The sequence below is a fragment of the Bison bison genome, unplaced genomic scaffold, assembly GCF_000754665.1.
Source record: "Bison bison bison isolate TAMUID 2011002044 unplaced genomic scaffold, Bison_UMD1.0 scf7180017864352, whole genome shotgun sequence".
In the NCBI taxonomy this organism is placed as follows: domain Eukaryota; kingdom Metazoa; phylum Chordata; class Mammalia; order Artiodactyla; family Bovidae; genus Bison; species Bison bison.
The window spans coordinates 415,850-434,894 of record NW_011494924.1 but is presented as its reverse complement, the minus strand read 5'-3'; the positions used below and the strand labels follow the sequence as shown (position 1 = coordinate 434,894).

At 49.8% G+C, this 19,045-nt stretch overlaps 1 protein-coding gene across 1 annotated transcript in view; it reads left to right on the top strand.

Moving 5' to 3' along the window:
* SNTA1 (syntrophin, alpha 1) overlaps window positions 1-18,652 on the top strand; it is a gene marked incomplete at its 5' end in the record, with an annotated part of 26,226 nt that extends 7,574 nt beyond the window's left edge. The window contains 6 exons of the mRNA XM_010855007.1: window positions 10,655-10,859; window positions 14,261-14,468; window positions 14,624-14,754; window positions 16,886-17,082; window positions 17,794-17,981; window positions 18,066-18,652. Of these exons, the coding sequence (XP_010853309.1) occupies window positions 10,655-10,859; window positions 14,261-14,468; window positions 14,624-14,754; window positions 16,886-17,082; window positions 17,794-17,981; window positions 18,066-18,158 (1,022 nt within the window). The remainder of the gene's footprint in view (window positions 1-10,654; window positions 10,860-14,260; window positions 14,469-14,623; window positions 14,755-16,885; window positions 17,083-17,793; window positions 17,982-18,065) is intronic.
* Between the last annotated feature and the right edge of the window lie 393 nt (window positions 18,653-19,045).

The window sequence follows — 19,045 nt, the reverse complement described above, 5'->3', positions numbered from 1 at the left end:
ATCCTTGGGTCGGGAAGATCCCCTGGATGAGGGCATGGCAACCCACTCCAGTATTCTTGCCTGGAGAATCCCATGGACAGGAGGAGCCTGGCAGGCTGCAGTCCACAGGGTCGCAAGGAGATGGACATGACTGAGCACGCACACTTGCACTTGATGTTGTGGCCTTCTTGTTAGTTTTTTTTTTCCAGCTTTTTCTTAGTTGAAGTCTGTCTCAGCTGCTCTCCAGTAGGCTTATAGAAGGAGATAATTCCACCCAAGGCAGCAAAGGGCTGGGGCTGAGAACTGGGGTCAAGAATCTTTGAATTGCATGGGTGATCTGAAGAGCCTGGAAGATGTGAGGAAGCTAAGATGCTGGGTTGTGGCTGGTCCTTGAGACTTGGGGGAGTTTGTGGAGAACAGGCAGCTGCCCCAGTCTGGAACCAGAGCTCCTAGAAGCCTCTCTGGGCCTAGGTTCCTCCCTAGCACCCAATCAGTGATCACATTGTTCAGAATTTCCCCGCCCTCATCCCACTCCTTAAGGCCACCTCCAAGGAGCCAAGGGCTTCCCTGATAGCTCAGTTGGTAAAGAATCCGCCTGCAATGCAGGGGACCCAGGTTCAATTCCTGGGTTGAGAAGATCCCCTGGAGAAGGGATAGGCTACCCACTCCAGTATTCTGGCCTGGAGAATTCCATGGACTGTATAGTCCATGGGGTCGCAAAGAGTTGGACACGTCTGAGCAACTTTCACTTTCACTTTCCAAGGAGCCATGGCCTATCCTTTGGATGTGAACTTGGCAGGGTAGTAGGGCATCTTTCCTGAGGTCTGGGGCTTGGTGAGTACAAAGCTGTCTGACAACATCCTAGAAAGAAAACTGTTACTGGCAAATTGTTGTTGCCAGCCAGAACCCTATACCCCCAGCCTAAGGGACTCAGCAACCCCAGCCTGCCTTCTGGACCTTTTCTTCTGTGAGGTCAGGATTTTGCACAAGTGTCTTGAGCCTATTCTCAGTTACAGGGATGTGTTTGTGACCACAGTCTGGGCCCAAGCTGGCAGCCAGTTACTCATCTGTCTGCTTCTTAGAGAGGCCCATTGTGTGCACGGATCTGGAACCAGGCCCTTGGAGACTGCCTGGGGGAAAAGGGAGGGATGGTCAAATGCCTCCATTCCCTCCACAGCCCCCCAGCAGGGCTGGCAACAGGGAGCCTTTGATGCATTAAAAAATAATGCTAAAGGACAAAAATGGATAAAGTCAATTTTAGTACTTTGTACAAAGAAGAGAAGGTTCACCTCACATAAAGATCAGGCTTTTAAAAAGATACAGGCAGAGAATAGTATGTACATAAAAATACAAAGAATAGTAGGAATTGCTATAATCCCCATTTTACAGACAAAGTCACCAAATTTGTTAAAAATAAGTAACTTCCTTTAAGTCATACAACTAATAAATTGGCAGACTCAGAATTCAGACCTAAGGACTTCCCTGGCATTCTGATAGTTAAGACTCTGTGCTTTCATTGCAAGGGGCAGGGGTTCAATCCCTGATCAGGGAACTAAGATCCTGCATGCTCTTCGGTACAACAACAAAAAAGAATTCAAACCTAGGTTTCTCTGACTGCAGAGGCCGCTGTTGACCCTGCCTTGGATAATACCCACTTCTCATGGTAGTTTGCAAGATTAAGAAATAAGGCATGTTATGTGCTGAGGCCAGTGTGCATAAGTAGGCACTCATTTATGTTTATTTTGTTTGCTATTTATAAGGATGAGACAGTGCATTTGAAGTTTATGGCACGGTATCTTCCACATGGTAAGCATTTGATCAGTGTCAACCTTTGTCATCATCGTATCAGCAGCAGCAATTTTGTTTTCTCCAGTAAACTTGAAGGTCTCTGAGGGCAGGAATCATGTGTAGTTTGTCTCAGATCCCCAGACCTGGCGCCAAGCCTAGATGCTGGTGAGTTTGGGGGAAGTGATCCCTAGGAGGGGACATCTCTGACTCTTTCTACTTTGCCTTTAACCTGCTCAGTTGCAGTTGACTTTCGTAAATGTTTAAAAGGGGGTTCCAGGCTCATGCTGGATTTGACTGACTCCTGAGAGTTTCCGTTATGAGTCCTCAGAACTCCAAGACCAGGTCCCTGCCAGCCTGTCCTCTGGCAGATGGGTACTGCCTGATATCCTGCCTGAAATTTGGCTCCATATATCACCACTGTCAAAAGTGGGATGTTGTTAACCGATGCAGCTAATCCGAGGTCACCCTGTTCAGTTTAGGTGAGTGTAGCTGTGCCTGAGAGGTGCCTGAGGGACTCTTGTCCTGGGAACAGAGGTGTGAATGGAGCCCTTGTCCAGTCCCCTCCATGACTGCAAAAACCTGTTGTTCTAATCATTGTTCTCAAGAAAACGTTAATTTGGCTGCGCACATACATGGCTTAGGGCCATATGATTCCCCACAGACAAAACTTGGCTTAATCAGCTCTGGCCTGTTCCTTGGATCTTTGATTAAAATGCTTGTGGGACTCTGGGGGCAGGTTTTGGCCTCCATTTACAATATGAGCTGGTTGCTGATGGTAGCGGAGGGAATTCTAACAGTAATGATAAGAATGTTAATAATAGTGTTGGTATGTCTGCTCTTTATTGAGCACCTACAATGTCCTGGATACTGTGCTAAATGCCTTCTGTATGTTTTCTCATTGGATCCTCAAAACCACCCCTATGATTCAAGGTACATTATTCATCTCATTGTACAAATAAGAATATTAAAACTTGTAGAGGTGAAGCTACTTGCCCAAAGTTACACAGAGGCAGAGATGGAATTTGAAGTAAGATCTGTCAGATGTCAAAGCCCATGTTCTTCAGTGTTTATCCTGCACTGCAAGCCATGTCATCCATGTGAGACTCAGTTTACTCAATTTATTCAACTGTTAAATAGAACAGTTTAACAATGGATCAGTCTCATTGACTTGGTGTGGTTAAGTGATGATGTGTTAGTGAGATTTGAGCTTTCATGCTTGGTATATAGTAGATGCTTAATAAGTGCTTCTTTCTCCCACTACTAAGATCCTAGTAGGCTTCTTGAGTTGATGAGGGCCTTGTCTTTGAATCCTAGCTAAGATGGTTTGGAATGTGGTATATTTTTGAAAAATAGAATTTTAAAAATGTCAAAAATAATATACACCTAAATTAAAAAATGGAGAAGGAAATGGCAACCCACTCCAGTATTCTTGCCTGGTGAATTCCATGGACTGAGGAGCCCGGCAGGTTACAGTTCATGGGGTCGCAAAGAGTCGGACACGACTGAGTGAGTAAGCACAAATAAAAAAACCTCAGGAAAGTGCAAAGCAATTGTCTTCTCATAGATTAATGTTGCTGCTGCTGCTGCTGCTAAGTCGCTTCAGTCGTGTCCGACTCTGTGCGACCCCATAGACGGCAGCCCACTAGGCTCCTCTGTCCCTGGGATTCTCCAGGCAAGAATACTGGAGTGGGTTGCCATTTCCTTCTCCAATGCATGAAAGTGAAAAGTGAAAGTGAAGTCGCTCAGTCGTGTCCGACTCTCAGCGACCCCATGGACTGCAGCCCATCAGGCTCCCCCGTCCATGGGGTTTCCCAGGCAAGAGCACTGGAGTGGTACCCATGGCTAATATTTTCAAACACTTCCAGAGAGAAGTTTCCATATTTGTTTTTATCATTGAGCAAGTTGAGGACCTCTTTCCAACTCAGCTCATGTAGCTCTGTTTCATTCTCTTTAATGGTTGCACAATATCCCATTATTGGGATTCAGATGTCCATTTAACCAATATAGCCTGAGGCCCTGTTCTATGCCAAGACTCGATGTAGGCACTGGGGACAGAGCTGTGAACAGGACTGAGTGATCTGCCAAAGAACTCACTTCTTGTATTTAGGAAGACCATATTCAAGGAATTCATGTTGTTTCTAGCTTCTTGCACCATAGACAATGGTGTCATGTCCCCTTCATGCACCTGTGAACGTTTATCTGAAGAGGATTCCTGGAAAGGGTATTGCAAGTTCAAAGTGTTCGTGTGCCTTTAGGATCTTGATAGATAGTGCCTCTTAAACTGCACATATAGGGCTTCCCAGGTGGCGCTAGTGGTAAAGAATCTGCCTGCCAATGCAGGAGACGTAAGAGATGGGGGTTTGATCCCTGGGGTGGGAAGATCCCCTGGAGGAGGGCATGGCAACCCAGTCCAGTATTCTTGCCTGGAGAATCCCATGGATAGAGGAGCCTGCTAGGCTACAGCCTATAGGGTCGCAAAGAGTTGGACACGACTGCACAAGGGTGTGGAAGTTGAAATTTTATTCCCCAGAGTGTTGCCCCAGACAACCCAGGCGGCTCTGCTGCAGGCCTGCCAATGACTGGGGACTATTTATAGTCCAGCCTTGCTGGGCTAACAGGACCTCAAAGGCCATCCCTTCCCAAGGGATGTCACGATATCCTGAGTGGACAGGTGGGCAGCCTGGACTTGAATCCTCACAATGCCCTACTTAGAGAGCTGGCATATCAGTGCCAATTATATAGGCAGGCAAACTGAGGCTCAGAGAGACATCAGAACTTGCCAAGGCCAGGATGCAAGTGACAGGAGGATCTGGACTGAAATCTTTGTCTGTCATCTGTGTTCATCTCCTTATACTGTCATACTAAGAACAGCAGCAGAAATAATAACCAGCCACGTTACGATTTGCTGAAGACCTGTTCTGTGCCAGGCAGGGCAAAGTGCTTTACAAGTGTTGGATCTCAGTATGCTAGGAGGTAGATATATTTTACTCTCATTTTAAAGATGCAGAAATAGAGGCTTACAGAAGTCAAGTCACTTGTTCAAAGTCACAGAACAGGGAAGTTAAACACAAGCCTGCATTACTTGAGAGCCCAATTCAATGTCTCTAGCCTGGGAAGCCTCAGGATCGTCAATATTCGTTTATTGAATGTATTTCTTATTTACTGATTACCTGGATATGTCAGGTACTATTCTAGATGCTGGGGATATCCTAATAAATGAAGAAAACAGGCCCCTGCCCTCGTGGAACCTACATTTTGTATTGAGGAGAGAGGCTGTTGACAGTAAGCAAGTGGATGGATCATGTATTTTCAGGCAGGGGCAAGTAAGTGACCACCCACTGAACAGACAAGGAACAGTTTGAGCTTAGAGGACAGGCTTGAGCCAAGATTCAAAACCAAGACATTCAGTCATACACCTTTATTGAGCACCAGGATATGCACTGGGTGTGCTGTGTTGAGCCAGAACGGATTTATCCCATTCTCTCTGCAGCACGTAGGTTCCCTCCCAACTGTCCTGGGCCAGGCAAAGGGTCCTGCCCTGTCTCTCTTCCTTGTGTTTCTTTCTTTCTTTTTTTTTTTTGGCCATGTTATGTGTCTTGCGGGATCTCAGTTCCCCGACCAGGGATTGAACCCGAGCCACAGAAGTGAAAGCCCAGAATCCTATCCACTAGGCTACCAGGGAACTCCCAGTTCCTTGTGTTTCTTGTGGAATCTGTTCCTGGCTCCCTGGGGTCAGTGCTGGCTTCTCTCCTTGGCAGAGTTGGGAGTTGGGGCCTCTGGAAAGGGCAGGGTGTCCTGTGTGTGTCTGCTTCTGCTTCCCTGAGGACGAAGGGCCCAAGTATCACTGTTTACCAGGTTCCTGGGCCAGAGTTTGGCTGGAGAGGGTGTGGACACCAACTGGGTCTATACTTGGAGGCTCAAAGAATCCTGGCCACATGGCCATGTTCCTGCCCTCAGCTCTCCAGGCCACTGCCTTTGGGCAGCCCCGCCCTGCTTGGTCGGGTGACTCAGGCAGAAATCAGAGGCAGGGAGGAGACCTCAGAGCTGGGCTATTTACGGCCACACTCCGGGGCCCTCAGGACCCCACCCCCACCCTGGGATGGGCCAGTTGGTTTGTGAAATGCCAGCCCTGTTTCAGACATCAGCTGGTGTGCTGTCCATTTATAGTGTGTTCCTGTGGGCAAGGAGAAGGAGGACCCACTTCCAGGATGGCCTGAGCGAGCAAGGCCTCTAGCAGTTTCTTTGGTTGCAAAATTGACAAATGTCCATTTGCTGAGTACATAGCGTCAGAGATCCCTGCTGAATTCTAGGGATACAGAGACCAGTCAGTCAAGGTCCCTGCCCTCCCATGCTCTCAACCTGGAGAAGGACACAGATTCCCATATGGACATATAGGGAAGTGGGATCTAGGGACCTGCAGAGGTGGTGGGTGTGCAGGATCTAGTGGGCATCCGGGAAGGTTTTCTTGAGGGGCAATGTCTGGGCTGAGCTGGGACCTCCTGGGCTGTGACAACTTCTCCTCGTTGAATGAATCTTTTCTGTCCTGGCATTCATTTCTCCATTCCCAGAACACTGACTCTGAGTTCGAATCAAACCCCATTTATGTCGTCTTTGTGTGTGTTTGTGTGTGTGTGTGTGTGTGTGTGTGTGTTGCTCAGTTCTGTCTGACTCTTTGTGACCCCATGGACTGTAGGCTGCCAGACTCCTCAGTCCATGGAATTCTCCAGACAAGAATCCTGGAGTGGGTTGCCATTCCCTCCTCCAGGGAATTTTCCTGACCCAGGGATCGGACCCGGGTCTCCTGCAGGCAGATTGTTTAGCATCTGAGCCAGCAGGGAAGCCCCTTCTGTTCTCTAGGAGCTCCCAGTTTGGTGAGAAAGAAAGCCCCAACACACAGAAGCACTGCAGAGTTCTAAGGAGTGTGGGCAGAACCTGTGTCGTGTTTCACATCATCTCATTTAATTCACTGTCTCTCTAAGGTATACATTGTTATTCAGGTTGAGGGACAGGGAGGTGAATTACCTTGTTCAGGGGCTTCCGTGGTGGCTCAGTGGTAAAGAATCCACCTGCCAATGCAGGAGACGTGGGTTCAGTTCCTGGGTTGGGAAGATCCCCTGGAGGAGGAAATGGCAATCCACTCCAGTATTCTTGCCTGGGAAATCCCATGGACAGAGGAGCCTGGTGGGCTACAGTCCATGGGGTCGCAGAAGAATCGGACTCTACTTAGTGACTTAACAACAACAACAATGGCCACACAGCTAGACAGAGCTGGAATTCAAGTCTGAGAATACCTGTCCCCTAACCATGTACTAAGGTCATTCTGTACAGGGGAACTGCATTTTCAAAGGTATTTGGAAGCTCCTACACCTTCTGAGAGCTCTGAGCAGGTCAGTATGATTGGATTAGAGGGCTAGATGTGGCTGGAGGTGAAGCCAGCAAGGTAGGCAGGGCCCAGGTCCTGGAAAACCTTGAAGTTGGATGAAGAGTGCGGGGAGCCAGAGCATGGCTTTGAGCAGGGGAGGGGAGTAGCTAAATATAGTAGAGAGATATATCAGTTGCACCCTGAGTGGGGGTGGGGGATGGGTGGGTGCTGCATTAGTGAGGATGCTTTTGTCTGCAAGGAACAGGAACCCCATTCAAACAGGTTTAAACATTGAAGAAAATAGGTTTTCTTCCAGAATACCTAAAGTCAGCATGGTTCCAGATTAACTTACGGCTTTGCAATGTGTGGACCCCAATCCTGTGGTCCAAGTGACTATCGTTGCTTTAGAACAAACTCCCTGCTTTCCAGCAACTTCTAAAGGCTAGAGGAGAGGAAGGGAAGGGAGTATATTTTCCCTCACAGCTCATTGGACAGAATTGTATTATCTGCCCCTTTCTAGGCCAATCACAATTAAAAAGGATGGAATGATCATGATTAGCTTCAACCAATTAAGATTTTCCCTTTGAGCTGGGGAGAAGCCCAGCCTTTAAGGCTTAGAGTTCTGTTAGCAAGGAGGAAAAAAAAGTAGGATTTAAAAAAAAAAATGGTTTAACTGACAGAGAGACTGTGATGTGTCCCACCTCTATCACCCCTTGAGACATAGTCTTAGGGAAAGTCATTGCTGTAATGGTGAGGATGAGTCATTTTTAGCCTAAGTTCCCAGTCTTTAGACCTAGGCTTAGTTCTTTCAAAAAAACTCTGCTCTTATTTTCAGCATAACTTCTTTTCCAACACCGTCCCTCTCACTTTCACCCTTGTTTGCCTTGGATCTTATCTGAGCAGTCTCTTGTGACAGAAATAACTTCTTATCTGGTTCTTCCAGGGAGCTGAGCCAAGAACTCATTCCCCCTACTTCCTGGTCTGTCCACTCACAGCCAGAGCATACCGACTGGGCCTTGACTGCAGGCATCAGATGGCCAACAAACCAGATGGCCGTGGAGGTAGAGGTGGCTGAGAAGAGAGGAAGAGAGGCTGTCCCAGGGCTAGCAGGCATAGGCATTCTTCAGTAGGGCAGCCGAGGGGACAGCCTGACAGGGAGAAGAGAGACCAGTGCTTGGGCAAGACATTAAAAAAAAATTATTTATTTATTTGGCTGCACCAGGTCTTACTTGCAGCATGTGGGATCTAGTACCCTGACCAGGATCAAACCCAGGCCCCCTGCATTAGGAGTGCAGAGTCTTAGCCACTGGACCACTAGGGAAGTCCCTTGGGCAAGACTTTCAACCATCTTGACATATACATTGTCCTCCTAGTAGCTCATTTCAGAGACAAGGAGACTGCTGCTCATCAGAATTGGGGACAGTCCAGATGCTGGGTCAGATGTGGTAGACACCTTGGTTGCCTGCCTTTCAACCATTTCCCCTTCTTCCATGCTACCAGAGCCTGCTTTAATTTGCTCAGCCCCAGGGCTTCCCTGGTGACTCAGACAGTAAAGAATCTGTCTGCAGTGTGGGAGATATGGGTTCGATCCCTGGCTTGTGAAGATCCCCTGGAGAAGGGAACGGCTACCCACTCCAGTATTCTGGTCTGGAGAAGCCTGTGGACAGAGGAGCCTGGCAGGCTACAGTCCATGGGGTTGCAAAGTGTTAAACACGACTGAGTGACTTTCACTTTAATGTTCAGTCAGCCCCAGAGGCTGACTTGTGATTGATCTAAATCAATCATGACTACTCCCTCTTACTAATGATTGTGCTAGAAGTTGGCATGCCAGTCCAATTGTGCCAATGAAATACAAGGTTTCATGGAAGTATTTACCTCTCTGATAAGAGGGAGGTATGAGTTGACAGAGCTTTTGCTGCCTATCTCCTTCCTTCCTGGTTTGGTCAGGTAAGGGATCATTGGCTGGACTGTGTTACAGCTATCCTGTGGTCATGAGGGGAAGGCTGGGAGAATGGTAGGGATGCCATCCGGGATCCAGTGTCATTGAGTCATTGAACCAACCCTGACATTGCTTTCCTCTAGACTTCTTGTCACATGAAATCATAAATATCTTTCTTGCTTAAGGCACTAGTATCATATATTCTATTATTTGTAGCCAAACCCAGCTAATTGATAGAGGAAGAGGGACCAAAATATTTTATTATCAATCAGCTTTAATTGATTGGTAATGGCTACCATGGACTTACCAGGTAGCTCAGGGGTAAGGAATCCACCTGCCGGTGCAGGAGATGCAGCTTGGGTCCCTGAGTTGGAAGGATTCCCTGAAGAAGGAAATAGCAACCTGCTCCAGGATTCTTGCCTGGGAAATACCATGGACAGAGGAGCCTGGTGGGCTACAGTCCATGGGTTTGCAAAGAGTCAGGCTGAAGGACTAAGTACAGGCACAAATATAACAGAAGCTCCTTGCTTTCTCAGGTAGCAGTTCAAGTCTGATGTGGTATCTCCAAAGTCTCAGCATCCATTTACTTCTGTTTTATCGGTCAGCCTTTTGGAGTGTGGCTCATGTTCTCCTGGTCAAGATGGTGCTCTACCGGTCTGTGTTTCAGCCAGCTCAATCCTGTGAGGGGAAAAGGCAGGGAAAGGAAGGGCGTGCCCCCTTTTTTAATGGGCAGGACTTGGTAGCCTAACACATCTCTTTTGTTCTCATCCTGTTGGCCAGACTTGGTCACATGGGCACTTACAGCTGCAAGGGAACCTGCAAATTGAAGTCTTAAGTTGGAAGGTTATCACTGTTTTGGAGGAAAATTGGCAGCCTCCACCGCAGGACTATCTCATGCAGCCCCTCCTTCAGCAGATGAGAAGACTGAAGAGAGAGAGGCAAACAGGGGACAGTGGGGGCACTTCTGTCTCCTGCATCCTGTCTTGGCGCTCCTCACTGCCTTGTTGTGGTTGCTGCCCATTCTCTTTAAGCGGTCATTCTGAAACTCTAAACACTTAAACTTACGGGGTTAGAACTTAGTCCTGTGGCCATACCTAGCTGCAAAGGAGGCTGTGAAATGTAGTCCACCAGGTGGCCATGGGTCTATGAATAACAAAGGCAAAAGGATGAATGTTGGCCTGCATCCAGAATTTTCTACCATGCAGCCCTGTCAGAGACTTTAGCCTAGAGGAGGATAGTGATGTGAAAGTGTGTGTGTTGGTTGCTTAGTTGTATCCGACTCTTTGTGACCCCATGGACTGTAGCCCATCAGACTCCTCTGTCCACAGAATTCTCCAGGCAAGAATATTGGAGTTGAAAAAAAAGAATACTGGAGTTGATAGCCATTCCCTTCTCCAGAGGATCTTCCTGACCCAAGGATCCAACCTAGGTCTCCTGCATTGCAGGCAGATTCCTGGTGGATCATCTGAGCCCCCAGGGAAGGGAAGTGGACATAAATTAAAATTTAATGAATCAGTGACAGCTGTTACATGTGCTACATGGGAGCCCACGTCATGGTGGTAACTGCTGACCTCTCCCCTAACCAGTCAAGTACATGAAAGAGGTCTCACCATATTTCAAGAACTCTGCCAGCGGGACCTCGGTTGGCTGGGACTCGCCTCCTGCCTCACCCCTTCAGCGGCAGCCTTCCTCCCCTGGCCCCCCACCCCGGGACCTCCGTGATGCCAAACACATGTCCTTGAAGATGGCATATGTGTCAAGGAGGTGCACCCCTACAGACCCAGAAACCAGGTAAGCCTAGCATAGGGGGCGACTCAGACAGACGTGCCCTCGTGTTAGGTGGTGGGGCCAAAGGAAAGATCCCTTGTGTTGCAAGTGACAAGCACAATGCCCGAACGTAGTAGGTGCTTAAGAAATGCTTGTTGAATGGAGACAGGAGTGAAGTTATGGGGATGATGGTGTGCTTTTCTTCTCTCTTCTTCCTCTGGGTAGTTCACATCTGAGGAGGAACTTGGTCTGCAGAGGAGTCCTGGATTCCAGTCTTGGTTCTCCTTGAACTAGACCCTTTTTCTCACTAACCTTTAGATTCTCCTGTACGAAAGAAGGATATCAGACTTAGTGATCCCCTCAAGTCTCTTCTAACTCTGCCGAGGTTCCAAGATACCTGGTAACTTTCACTCAGGGCCATGGAAGGTTACCATCCCTCACAGCTGAGCAGCCCTAACATTGATGATAAGATTGATACTAGCCAGCATCATTGAGTACTTATCATGCACAATTGAATGTAACTCTCACAGCAGCCCTATGAGCAAAGTCCTATTGTTTCACCCCACTATTATAGATGAGGACAGAGGGAGGAAGTAACCTGCCCAAGATCACACAGCCAGGAAGAGAATGGAGCTTGCCTCATTCCAGGTAGCCCTCTCAGCTTCAGAAGCTACCTGAGTGATGGCAGTGGTGAATGCAGTCCATGTTGATCAAATGAGGTGTGCAGTATTGGGGTGGGGGTAAGAGGCCTGTGCTCTGGGTGCTAATTACAGCTGAGGTTTAATGCCCAGTCAATGCCCAAATTGGCCAGGGGGGTCTGATTAATGTTCAGCATTCAGACCTCCTATCCCTACTTGATGCCCTAGCCCCAGCCTCCTCTATGAGGCAAGAACTAGAGATTCACAGGTTACTTACAGGTGCTCCACTTAGGGACCTTTTGTGTTCGGTGAAGGTGAGGTGGTGTCAGTCCTTCCTGCGACTCACAGAACTTTAGGTTAGTTGTGGTTCCCAGCCTGATCCCAGACATCACCTGAAGCATGTGTGAACGTGTATTTCTATGTGTGTGTACATGTGGATGGCATGTAAATGCAAGTGTTTGTGTGTATATGTGAGCATCTGCACAGGCAGGGATGTGCATATGTGTTTGTATGTTTTGTGCTAATATCCATATGTGTATATGCATGTATGTACGTGTGCTTGACCTGTGCACACACGTGTAACTTGAATATAACTGGGGTCCCATATCAGCACAATATCCCAGTCAAAGGAGCACCATTCGCTAACTAAAGCATAATGAAAGATGTTTTGAACTTTTACTTAGTGTTAAGATTACATTGGTGTGCAGGCATCAGAAACCCCAACAAGCAATGGCTTAATAAATGAGGAGTTAATTTTCCACATGTTTAAAAAGAAGTCCAAGACTTCCCTGGCGGCACCGTGGATAAGAAGATGTCTGCCAAAGCAGGAGACCTGGGGACCTGGGTTCCATCCCTGGTCTGGGAGAATTCCACATGCTGTGGAGCAACTAAGCCTGTGTACTGCAACTTGCGAGTCCAGGTGCTGCAGCTACTGAAGCCCATGTGCCTAGAGCCTGTGCTCCGCAACAAGAAGCCACCGCCATGAGAAACCTGAGCACCACAATGGAGAGTAGCGCCTGCTTGCCGCAATTAGAAAGAAAACCAGTGCAAAGTAATGAAGACCCAGTACAGCCAAAAATAAATACACACATACGTAAAAAAGAAATCCAGCAGTCAGCTATTTAGGCTGCAATTGATGGTCAAGAATACCCTCAAGGCATCAGGCTTCCAGCTTCTTCTTCTGCCATCTTTTATAATTTTTATTAAAAAATTTTTTCTTGGTTGCACCATGAAGCTTATGGTATCCTAGTTCCCAGACCAGGCATTGAACCCAGGCCCTTGGCAGTGAAAGCATGGAGTCCTAATGGCAGGGAATTCCCCTCCTGCCGTTTTTAGTATGGATTTTCTTCTTGGAAATAGCTTGGTGCCTGCACCTCTACGCATGTGTCCATATTCTAGACAGGAAGAAGGCAAAAGACAAAGGAATTGTTCCCCTGGTATTTTGTTCTATTGCTGCATGAACAGCCATCCTAAAGTTTAGTGGCTTAGAAGATAGCAGTTTAATATTTTTCACAATTCTGTAATCTGGGCTGGCTTAGCCAGGCAGTTCTTCTGTTCCTTGTGCCATCTGCAGGGGCTACAAATCCAGGATAGCTGCTTCACCTATGTGCCTGCTTCCTCAGCAGGGGTGTTGGAACAGCTGGCAGCTGGCTAAGCATTCCTCTTTTTGTAGGGCTTTTCCACGTGGCTAGCTTGTTTTCCCTCTTAGCATAGGTGACCTTGGGGTAGTTGGATTTTGTGATCACTTAGGAATGCCAAAATGGCACTTCTGCCACATTTTGTCTGTCAAACCAAGTCAGATGGTCAAGGAGAGGAGAAATAAGCTTCACCTCTTTGTGAGGGAGGTACACTGTGCATATAGGGAGAGATGAGTTTGGTGGAGGCCATCTTTGGAAACTAACGGCCACAGCTAGGGACGCTTCAGTTGGGAAGGGACGCCTTCCTCAAAGACTTCGCTTTCTATTTCATCAGTCAGAATTGGGTTGATGGCCAGTGCTAGCAGCAGGGGAGATCTGTGGTGGAGGAAGGCAGAGGTGAAGGCATTGGAATGGATATGTGTGAGCCATTCTCCAGTTTCTGCCCCACTTCACTGGTTACGGAAATACCAAAGGGGAGTGATTCTTTAAAGCCCCACAGAACATTTGAAGGTCCTTTCCCTGACACTGACTCTTCTTGGAACTCCTTGAGACCGTCCCCTTACACTTGCCTGTGTGGCTTTTTGTCTCCCCACCCTTTCCCTTCGCCATACCCTGGCTTTTTCTTTTTTAACCATACAGTGTGCCTTGTAGCGGGGCTTCCCTGGTGGCTCAGTGGTAAAGAATTGACCTGCCGATGCAGGAGACACAGGTTCAATCTCTGGGTTGGGAAGATCCCCTCGAGTAGGAAATGGCAACCCACTCCAGTATTCTTGCCTGGAAAATTACATGGACAGAGGAGCCTGGCTGGCTACAGTCCATGGGGTCTCAAAGAGTCAGACATGACCCAGCGACTAACACTACTACTACTACACTTGGAGTGTGTGTATTTGTGTATATATGCCTGTATGTGTATGTGTGTTGGAGAGAGAGATACAGTCTCTTATCCCAAGATCAGATAAGATACATAAACCCCATGAGGCCCGACAACTGTGGCCGGAGCCCTGCAGTGGGAGTCGCTCCTGATTCTCTCGTGGACATCCCCTGTGGTTTCCTCTGGTTTTGGGGTAGATGGGGGTCCCTTGGCTCAGGTTTCAGGGTTGGGCACCTGTCCAGTGGATGGGACTCCCCTCTACCTCACTTGTGCCTGCAGGTATCTGGAGATCTGCTCGGCCGATGGCCGGGATACCCTCTTCCTGAGGGCCAAGGATGAGGCTAGCGCCAAGTCCTGGGCGGCTGCCATCCAAGCCCAGGTCAACACGCTGACGCCCCGGGTCAAGGATGAGCTGCAGGCGCTGCTGTCGGCCACCAGCACAGCCGGGAGTCAGGACATCAAGCGGATCGGCTGGCTGACTGAGCAGGTGCCTGCTGGGCCCGGGGACCCCTCCTCCGCTCCCTTCCCCTCTCCCAGAGGCGACCCCACTCCCATTTCCCCTCACTGCCTCACCCCGCCCTGGCCCTCTCACCTCTCTTCTCCCCTCCCCATCCCCCATCACTGCTGCCTTGCCTCCTGCAGCTGCCCAGCGGGGGCACGGCACCCACCTTGGCCCTGCTGACCGAAAAGGAGCTGCTCCTCTACAGCTGTCTGCCCCAGACCCGTGAGGCCTTGAGCCGGCCGGCGCGTACTGCCCCTCTTATCACCACCAGGTATCTGTGGGTAGGGCAGGACTGTGTGTCCCACCCAGAGCTTGGGGGGCGATGCTCTAGATGGACCTCAGAGGCTGGGGACTCCAGCCCCATTCTATGCTGAGTTATTCCCCAGGTGGCCTGAAGCGAGTCTCTGCCCAGTCTGGGCCTTGGTTTCCTCATCTGTAAAATGGGGACTTGGAACAGAAGGATATGAGGTCCTATCAGTCACTCACCCATTGACACCTGCTCTGTCCAGGTGCAATGTCCAGGTGCTGCCTGGTTCAGATGAAAGACAGTCCCCAGAGGTCTCTGTCCTCAGGGAGGACCCAGCCTGGTGAGGAGACTGGCCTGGGAACAGCCTTTACAATGCAGAGTGTAGGAACCACTTAACTCTACCTGGCCTGCGGGTGGGGGTGGGGCAAGGCTTCAGGTAGAAGATGACATCTGAGCTGGACTTTGGCAGGTGGGTAGAAATTTGCCATTTAAGGAAGGGTGGAGAGGCATCTTACACAGAGGGAACAATATAGTCAGAGGGACAGAAGCATGCAGAGCTGTCGCAGCTTCATGGAGCTCTCTGAGTGTGCCGTAACCAGGGTGTAGACTCTGTCTGGGAAGTGGAGAGAAACAAGGCAGGGAGTTGGCAGCCCCGATCTTGCAGAGCTTCTGTTGCCTGGATAAGGGCTGTTAGCTTTATCTTAAGAGCTGTGGCAGACAGAGTGAGAAGAGCTTTAACCTGGGAGTGAGGTGTCTCATTGGGTCCTGTTTTAAAAAAGATCTGTGTGGCTGCCATGCGGAAAATATACTGGAGGAGGGGGATGGGAGAAGTTATGCTGGAGAGACAGTGGAGGTGGGTAGAGGCAGCAGATGGGGAAGAAAGGCCGCATTTGCATTGGAAACACATGGTGGGAAAATTAACCAGGCTTCATACTTGCCAGATGGGGAGGGTGAGGGAGGCGTCCTGATGAATGGATGAACGGGAGTTTTGGAGCTGGAGTCTGGGTGGGCAGTAGGAGTGGGGGTGGGAGTGCAAAGGGAGGAGGTTGGATCAAGATGTCGAGTTCACAGTGTTGGTGGGGGGCGGGCAGGTAGGGAGCTTGGGTAGGAAACTGGGGAACTTGTGAGTTTGTTGCTTAGGGCTGCCAAGTAGGAGACTGGGCATCAGAAACAGCTCCAAGGGGGAACTGAAGCTACAAGAGAAAGCTTGTGGAGTGAGGACCAAAGAGGGCGAAGGTATAGAACTCTGGGGTCTGCTGCCCAGAGAGGGGCGGTGAACTGCCCAAGGTTAGACAGCAAGTGGGAGTCAAGCTGAGAGGTGTGGGCCCTTGCTGCTCACGTCTCCTCACTCCAGAATGCGTTCCGGCACACGTGTCAGGAGCCTGCTGCCTACTAGGGATGAGCAGGTCATGAACGTTCTACCTAATCAAGTGATTCATTAATTCAGGCCACAAATGTTTACTAAGCACCTACTTTGTGCCAGGCATTGTTTTAGTTTCTGGGACTATAGCGGTGAACAAGCTAGACAAACATTTGTACCCTTGATGATATTCTAGAGAAAAAGGCAATCAAAAGCCAACTGAAACAGTAAAAAGTAAGTATAATTTCTGGTACCATAAGGAAAAGTGCGGCTAGTGATAGGGGAGAGCGCTGTTTTATTTTTATTTTTTGGCTGTGTGGCATGTGGGATATTAGTTTCCTAACCAGGGATCAAACCTGGGCCCCCTGAGGTGGAAGTGCAGAGTCTTAACCACTGGACCGCCAGGGAAGTCCTGAGGTGTCATTTTAGGCAGAGAAGTCAGGGAAGGCTTCTCAGAGGAGCTGGCATTTGAGCAAAGGTCTGAAGGAGGTAAGGGAGAAAGCAATGCAGATAATCAGGGAAAAGTTTGCTGGGCAGAGGGAACAGCAGAGGGGCTGAGGCAGGAGTGTGCTTGGAGTGTTTGAAGACGCTAGAGTGGCTGGAGCTGAGGGGGGCCAGGAGGAGGGTGGCAGGAGATGGTCTCCTGTGACTCCATCAGTGACCATCTGGACGTCCTGTCCCCCCATTGGGTGGAAAAGGAGTCGCAGGGTCCCTTCCCAGGTCACTGCCCCCTTGGCCCAGAACTACTTCCCTGCTGCGAGGCCTCATGCTTAGCCCTCTGCCCCCTGCCCCCAGGCTGGTGCACTCAGGCCCCTCCAAGGGCTCGGTGCCCTACGATGCAGAGCTCTCTTTTGCCCTGCGCACGGGCACGCGCCACGGTGTGGACACTCACCTGTTCAGCGTGGAGTCACCGCAGGAGCTGGCTGCCTGGACCCGCCAGCTGGTGGATGGCTGTCACCGGGCCGCTGAGGGTGTGCAGGAGGTGTCGACAGGTGGGCTGGGTGGATCTGGGAGTGCCTTTCTGGTAATGAGCTGCTTGTCCCCAGGGGCATTCATTTCCTTCTTTAGGATGCTTCAGGAGGGGGATCAAGAGTGGGATTTGGGGTCTCCGAGGGCCCTCTGTTTCGGATGTGCAGGTGTCCTGGAAGGTAGTGAGACTCGCTTCCCAGGGGTTTTCTTGTCCTGGCTTTGTGACTCCACTGGTGAGGATATGAGAGGTGGCACTTGGGGTAGGGTTGGCAGAAAAAGTACAGGACACTCATTTGGATTTGAATTTCAGGTGAACAGCAAATAATTGTTTAATTGAGGGAGATCCACATTACCCATTGCTTATCTGAAATTCACATTTAACTGGGCAAGAAGTCTGTAGGCGTTTAAAGTCTCCAAAGGCCAGGCTTGGTGGGCCTACCTTCACAGGGAGTGGGCCTCCTGTCCAAGGCAGAGTTGCAGATTCCCCTTTCCTCCTCTGGTGCTGCTGGCTGTGGGTCTGGAAGTGGGGTATAGGTTTTCTGTCCACTCATCCTTCTGTGTTTTAGAGTGTGGGTGACTCTCTATAGGGTGGGTGTACAAATGGCATGACAGACAGTGAGATTCCCACCCCTGGTGGCATTCAAGCCCCACTTTTGGAGCTGCCAGTGGGGACTGGAGGGAGGGCTTGCAATCTCTGAGGTGTCGCTGTGCCCGTGCCCACGCCCTCCCCACAGCCTGTACGTGGAACGGCCGTGCCTGCAGCCTCTCCGTGCACATTGACAACGGCTTCACGCTGTGGGCGGCGGAGCCGGGTGCGGCCCGAGCCGTGCTGCTGCGTCAGCCCTTTGAGAAGCTGCAGATGTCCTCGGACGATGGTGCCAGTCTCCTATTCCTGGACTTCGGGGGCGCTGAAGGCGAGATTGTGAGTGGAAGGGGTTGAGGGGTGATGCTCTCCTGGAGGTCAGGCTGGGTGGGCTCCTGACCCTTCTCTCTGTTCACCCCGTAGCAGCTGGACCTGCATTCGTGCCCCAAAACCATGGTGTTCATCATCCACTCCTTCCTCTCGGCCAAGGTCACCCGTCTGGGGCTCTTAGCCTAGAGGTGGTCAGATGCATTAGCCCTGAAGAGGGAGTGTCCACCACATGGCCTGACCTGGCCCTCCGCTGATTGCCTGCTTGCCGCTGGGCTGAGGGAAGGGAGAGGAGAAGAGCAAGAAGGCGGAGACCCAGCTCAGGACACAGCAGATCTCACCAGTGATGGGGGAGTGTCCCTGCAGCTCCCCCCACCCCCACCAGTGCCTTTCATGGAGAGATATTTTGTGTATACAGAAACCATTCCGAGCCTAGTATGTGCCCCTTTGGGGATCCTGACCCCAGCTAACAACTGCTGGCCTTCCTAGAGGCCCCTAAACTGTCCCCAGAGGCCCCATCTGAAGCTGGAGCTCCCTGGGGCCCATGGCAAGAGACAGAGAAGCCTTTCATTCATTTCTCCCCTCAGCTCCACCACCTTGGGGCATCAGGTTCTCTTCATCCTCTCTCCTCCTTACTCTTGGATAAATAAACAGCCTGTGAGCACACAGGCAGCCTGGCCCAGTGTCTGTGGTTTGTGCCTTGGCCTGTGGGTCCTGTGGTAGCCCTTGTAGTCCCAAGATGGACCAGACTGAAGACTGGAGTCCCTTTCCTTAGAGAAGAGCAGACCTTTAACCGTAGGGTGGAAAAAGAGTCTATTGGTTATCTACTATTGCAGAACAAATGACCCCCAAATTTAGCAGCTTGAAACAATGAACATTTATTATCTTTCAAGTTTGAGGAGTTAGAAATTTGAGAGGGGCTAAGCTGGATTGTTTCTGTCTCAGGATCTTTCATGAGGTTATCATCAAGGTGTCAGTTGTACTCATCTGAAGGCTTGACTGGGGTCAGAGGATTTGTTTTCAATATTTCTAACTCATGGTTGTTGGCAGGAAGCCCTCGTTCCTCACCATAGTCA